Genomic DNA, 6,672 nt, shown 5'->3' on the forward strand with positions numbered 1-6,672 from the left:
TCCCGGTCCTAAGATATTATAGGTTCAATACAAAAATAAAAATCGAGGCCCTAAATAATTCCTAAACATTTACATTTATAAATAATTAACATTTATGATTTTTCGTATAGTAAAATAAAAAGAAAAAGATATTTAATATTTACTTTTTTAAAAAAATGTCTCACAATTTTTAAGCTTCCTATCTTCTCCTAAAGATGATATTACTAATGCCTTCTCTAAAAAAAATATATTACTAACAACAACAAAATAAACCCCAAAATTCTTTAAAAAACGTAGGCCCCATTCAATTGTTTCATGTGCATGTGGTCAAAATCGGACCTGCCCTGAGCCTATCAGAAATTTAAACTGTGGTCCACAATTCCAACACAATTCTAATTATAATTGGTTCCGGTTTAATATATAGATGATTATATAAACAATCCAAAATGGTATACATGGGGGTGATTGGTTGGGTTGTAAGAAGTGACTTTAGCTTTAATTTCCATCTACAACCTTAAATACTACCAATCATGATTTATCTTAGTTTTTAAAGGTACAACCAAAAACCTAAAGCTACAGCAAAAACAGACAAAAAATGGTTGTAAAAATCTTATTTTCTAAAGCTTCATCCTTTTAGCCGTAGGAAATTTTAAAGCTACAACCATTAAAGCTAAATCAAAAAATTCTACAGACTAAATTCTAAAGTAAATTTTCTATAGTTACAGTCCAACCAATCACCCCCCATATCAAAAAAATCGATCATTTATAAATTTTAAATTTGTCAATTCTATATATTTTATATCTTAACTATATAAACTCACCCTTATCCTAGTGTAAGTAGTAAATACCAATAAGTGTATTTTGCGTTATATTAGGTTCATTTCCATTTGTTAACTCTTTCTGAACCAAATTAAAAACTACAAAGAGCCAAAAAATACCTTAATCCAAAACAAAAAATGCAGTATTGGTAGCAACAATATAATGAAAACAGTCAATCAATGTAGATTGATCCGAAATTTGGTTCAAATCCAATTCCATTCTAAGGGCATGTAGTTGGTTAAACCAATGCATGTTTAATTAGGCTTAGATATACTTTAGGAATCACTTTAGGAATGTATCTTAAGTGATTTCTTTTACTCTTATGGAGGGTGATTTGAACTTTGATCAATGTTCAAGAAAGTGGGATAATAATATAAAAGGGGCCACTTCATGGTCTTTGCTTTTTCGGATTGGAAGACAAGACTTAAATCAATAGTTCTGATCTTATAAATTTATTGTTACTAAATATAGAAAATTCCTTTTCTGCTACATATATTATGGACCACTAACATATTTACGTGGCCAACAATTCTAGTTACCAATGTAATAGCGGGATCTCCTTCAATTCTGAAACAACAAACTAATTTTGAAAAAACGCAGGCAGTGGTAAAGACTTTACCTTTTAAGTTTTTGTAATACGCAGGAGACGGATAACTTCTCAAACTTGACAATGGGCCTTGATTAAATTGGCCTACAAATTTGCCTATTGCTGTCCTTTACACATAATGGATTTTGAAACTGTATTGTTTCGTCCAACGATCAAATTGACGCTGAGAGGAGAGTTGAAATTGGACTTAAGTTGGTTAGCTGCTTTATCATGGCCATGAAGTATTGAAATTAGTTTATGCTGTTGCACAAAAAATATATATTAGTTGATGCTATAAAAGTATAAAACAATAAACATGTTGTTGAAGTTGGTTCAGTTATTGGATTAAACGGCTGAAAGCGAAGAATAAGCAGCACAATGGAAAGATTACTAGTTGAGAATATACTCTATTACATCAACCACTGAAGTTGAAGTGATTGATCTGATGACTCCCTCAGCGAGCTGCAGAGGTTGATCGTCTATGAGACTTTGAAGAGGCCAAGAGTTTCTGAGTTTACAGACTTGACAAGGTCTCTTTTTTTTTTTTTTTTTTTTTTTAATTTCATAAAGTTGTAAGATAATATTCCCGTCCTTAGCCAAGCAAACACTGTCCGCAGGCCCTCCAAATATTTGAAAAAAATTACATATACTTAGACCTCCAAAACATAATTTTCAGGACTCTAAAAAAAATTAGTTGAAATCTTTATTAATTCGCCTATAGCCCTCTAAATCTTAGGGCCGAACATAATAACAGAAAATTCAAACCTCATTATAGTTATAAACCTGAGTAACAGGAGGTGTGGAGTTGGATGGTTCCACAATTCTACACCAATTTTTGATTATGCAACTCATAGATTTGGAAACAATGTACGGAAGGAATCACTTATGGCCGGCTTAGCGTGGACAGCCTCAAATGAGACAGGGACGACCATACTTCAAGGCACTGCAACGGAAGATTGCGTCAGTTCAGCTCTACTGGCGGAAGGATTAGCTATACGAGAGGCCATGCTGCAAGCCCAAGCACATAGACTCTCCAACATCATCATCAAGTCAGACGCTCAGATCATCATCCGAGCTATCAACAAACGAGAATCAATCAAGGAAATTTGTGGAATCCTCCAGGATATCCACAGCTTATCTTGTGACCTCGATGTATTTTCCTTTAATTTCATTCCTCGCACTGAAAACAGAATAGCCGATGCACTGGCTAAGAGTGCTCTGCTTAACTGCGCCACATTGTAGTCCTCTTAATTTCCTACTTTAATGCATTTGCCGTTCAAAAAAAAAAGGAAACAATGTAGCCATTCATTCAATCTAGATGACTACTACTAAGGGTCCAATGCGTTTGAGAAGTTATACATATCTGATACAAAGTTCCACTATTTTGTGAAGCTTTCAAATAAATATACATTCAGAAAGGAATAATAGTATTCCGATTTTCGAGTGTGAAATTGATGGGATCCTGTGTGCCCATGTTCTCGATCTTGACTATATTTTGTGTGCAGTCATGCATGTTAATAAGACCTGGTGAGACTTGGAAAAAAAAAACGAATCATACGAACTATAATTTTGTAATTACGGTCAATAATTTAAACTATGATCTACGAACTGGTTAACGCATTTAATTTGGGTTCTTAGACGGAAACATCCTCCACGTGCAGCCACATGTCAATATGTTGTGTAATTCATTCTTCTTTTGTAACCACTTTTCTTATGTACATATCTATCGTATAAGATTTTCCTTTGTACAGTTTGACATATAGCATAAAGCACGTGGAGAGGTTTGACAAAAGAAAATTTATGGAATATGGTTTGGTTTCTCAATACATTAACCGCTGGCTTACACGTCTGTGAATTGTTTACTACTGGTTCGGTTAATCGGTTTGCTTCGGATTTGGTCGAATCGGTACGGTTCATCCGGATTGTAGGACTCTAGTGCTTGGCTCCATATTAAGTTGAGCCAAAGTGCAAGGATCGATACAAGCGGCATATTAATTTTTATTTTCTTTCTGCAACTAACTTTCTTTATATATAAGTTAATTAATAACAAACCACAAACTCTAAAGTTTATAAAAATAATTATGAATTGTTTTGATCGTTGGGCATTGAACTTATTGGAACTGAAATGGATTAAATATCTTATAATCAGAATATGAATATTAGGGAAATTGCACCCTATATACATGAAAAAAACTTAAATACACTAACTAACCAAAATTCCCTCCTCTCTCCTACTTTCTCTTCCTATCTCTCTCTATTCTCTCTCTCAAAATCTAATTTTCATTTTTTTTTTGGTTATTTGGCAAATAAGCCCATAAAATTAAGTTTCCTTGTTAAGGTCTTCGGCCGTATATCTTCCAGTATTTGTTCATACATATGATGGATAATAAATAATAATATTTTGCAAATCTCGAGCATACTCAAAATTTAATAAAGTAATATCTTAGCGTACAAGAGTAAGACCATTAAAGTTTTTTAATCGCCGAGATGATATATGTCTATAATTCTATAGTTATAAAATTTAAATTAAAGAAAGACTATTAATATAATCCACCATAATGACTCTCCTAATTTTTATTAAGAAGCTCTATTTCCTCCATTTCTTCTCTTCTTTTTCACGTCTCCTCTTTCATTGATGCTCTCAGGAACAAGCTTATAACTAACATCCTTGGATGTCCAGAGACAGGTAAATTAAATCACAATATATATAATCTTGGTGAAGTTTCGATAATAACCTTTGGACAACTTTTTGGTGTTGGACTGATTGGAAAACGGCAGAGAAAGATTTAGCGAGTACCACGAGATCGTGAAGAAGGTAAAGAAAGATCCAACCTTCGAAAAGACGACGGATCATGCTGTGATGGGAATCAGGAGACATGTGGCGGTGCCTCCAGGGACAACGTTGAACACCGTGACTCCATGCGCCGCTTGTAAGCTCCTCCGCCGTCGTTGCGCGGAGGAGTGTCCTTTCTCGCCATACTTCTCGCCTCACGAACCTCACAAGTTCGCCGCCGTTCATAAAGTCTTCGGCGCCAGTAACGTCTCCAAAATGCTTTTGGTAATTTGTTTTTTTTTTGGTAAAATCTTTTGGTAGTTAGTTAATTACCTTATACACATATTTTTACAAAATGATCATTGAATCATTGAACAACTTTATAATATAAGACAAATAGATCATTTAATCTTCTTTTCAAAAATACTAATAATCTAGTTCTTTTATTACTTACCCTTTAGATCCATATCACACTTTTCTTTCTTTTTGGTTTATATAGATATCATTTTTTGAAAGAATTTTAAATTTAAGTTTATATAGATATCATATCTGATTAATGGGATATAGTTGAATGGATCTACCACAGTTTTTGTTTGACTCACTCCAAACTAAACAATGTTTTCCCATTTTGATAATTTCTAATAGTCCAGGCACAAATTTAGATTAAGGGATATATTATTATTAATAGATTATAACTCAAGCATGCACATCACTGGATTTAAATCTAGCTTATGACATCACGGCAACATTAGAACAAGCCACTAAGTTACATATTTTGGTTCTTTTTTTAGCCAATTATCGAAATTATAAAAAGAACTTGTTTCTATTAACAATGAACTTTTCATTTTGCATAATTATACAAAATATCATATATTGTCAATTTCCTCTATACCATCTAGTGCGCATTTGGGTTCTATGTTGTTTAAAAAGTTTTTGTCACAAATATAGACTTTAAGAATCAAAATGACCAAAATTTTTCATTAAAGAAGTAAATATACACGTATACCCTTACGGTTAACTAATTCAAACCTTAGAACTTAGAATTAATTAGGAGTTGGGATTTGGGATTGAAGTTTAAAATTTTATAAAATAAAAATAAATAATAAAAATTTGAAAAATAGTTTCAAAAAATATTTTCGAATTACAAAAAGAAAATTTAAAAAATAAAAATAAAAATAATTCAAAAAAAAACAATTATAAAAAGTTTGAATTGAAATCATATAATCTAAAACTATAAAAAAATATTATTATTATTATTATTTGTATTTATATATCTAGGGTATTAGGGTTTTTTTACTTATTAAATGAAATATTTTGGTCATTTTCTTCTTAGAATATATTTTGGTGACAAAAACTTGAAAATGATATATTTAGGAGAATTGTCCAAAAATATATGTGTAAAAATATCCTTATTAGTTAAATAACTATCTAACACATACAATTGCTATTTTGCATAGAAATAACATTCCCTTCTTGTTAAATTGTGAACTTGTATATAAATTATTTTTGCAGGAAGTTGGAGAAAGTCAGAGAGGAGACGCAGCAAACAGTTTAGTCTACGAAGCCAACTTAAGACTGAGAGATCCAATATACGGTTGCATGGGCGCAATCTCCGCTCTTCAGCACCACATTCAATCTCTCCAATCGGAACTCACCACAGTCCGTACAGAAATCCTCCGCCACAAATACCGAGAAGCCGCCACAATCACTTCCTTACAAAACAACAACAACAACAACTTCAACAATACTACAACATCAGTGTCTGATCATGCTGCTCTCGCTGCGTCCATTCTGCTCCCACCTCCACCGCCACCGCCTCCTCCCCCACGACCACCAAGGCTGTTGTCTTCTCAGCCAGCTCCACCGCCTACGCCACCGGCTTCTTTACCGTCTCCGTCGATGGTGGTGTCTTCTTCGTCTTCTAATTCATCTGCTACCAATTCTATATATAATCCTCCTCCGTCTTCGACGGCTGGATACAGTAATTCTCTGTCCAGTGATAACAATGTTCATTACTTCGATTAAATCAGAATTGTGTTCTTGATTCTGCTTTCTTGGATGCTATTGTTTTACCCCTTATAAGCTAGACACTTGAATGTTGGTCCATGATGAGGATAGGGCGTGAATGCTTTGTTTATTTGTTTTTCATGTAGATTAATAATTACATAACTTTACATTCAGTTTTGCTTTCGTGGTCTTGCGTGCAAGACACGTACACGACTTTGCACTGTAAGTTTTTTTTTTTTTTTGGTAAGTTCATATGGAAAAGCTTAAGATGATATATTTAGATATGCATTTGATGTGATTTCACCTTTTTTACCGTTATAGTCTGTGTACGTAATCCAAAAGTGACGTGCAAAGCTCAACTTATTGATGTTATTATTACAGTATTCCTTTTACTATTAAAAATAAAAATGTTAAGCAAAAAATGAAATTTTATCCATGAGAAAAACTCTCATGCACACGCTAAAAACCTACAGGGTGTATCACTTTTTATAATTTATAAACCTACGTT

At 33.1% G+C, this 6,672-nt stretch overlaps 1 protein-coding gene across 1 annotated transcript; it reads left to right on the forward strand.

Moving 5' to 3' along the window:
• The first annotated feature begins 738 nt into the window (after nucleotides 1–738).
• LOC103867963 (LOB domain-containing protein 13) lies at nucleotides 739–6,266 on the forward strand. Its single transcript, XM_009146062.3, has 3 exons — nucleotides 739–4,070; nucleotides 4,163–4,442; nucleotides 5,670–6,266. Exons 1-3 carry the CDS (start codon nucleotides 4,057–4,059, stop codon nucleotides 6,180–6,182), a joined length of 807 nt encoding a protein of 268 aa, XP_009144310.1. The 5' UTR covers nucleotides 739–4,056; the 3' UTR covers nucleotides 6,183–6,266.
• The last annotated feature ends 406 nt before the right edge of the window (nucleotides 6,267–6,672 follow it).

The sequence above is a fragment of the Brassica rapa genome, chromosome A05, assembly GCF_000309985.2.
Source record: "Brassica rapa cultivar Chiifu-401-42 chromosome A05, CAAS_Brap_v3.01, whole genome shotgun sequence".
In the NCBI taxonomy this organism is placed as follows: domain Eukaryota; kingdom Viridiplantae; phylum Streptophyta; class Magnoliopsida; order Brassicales; family Brassicaceae; genus Brassica; species Brassica rapa.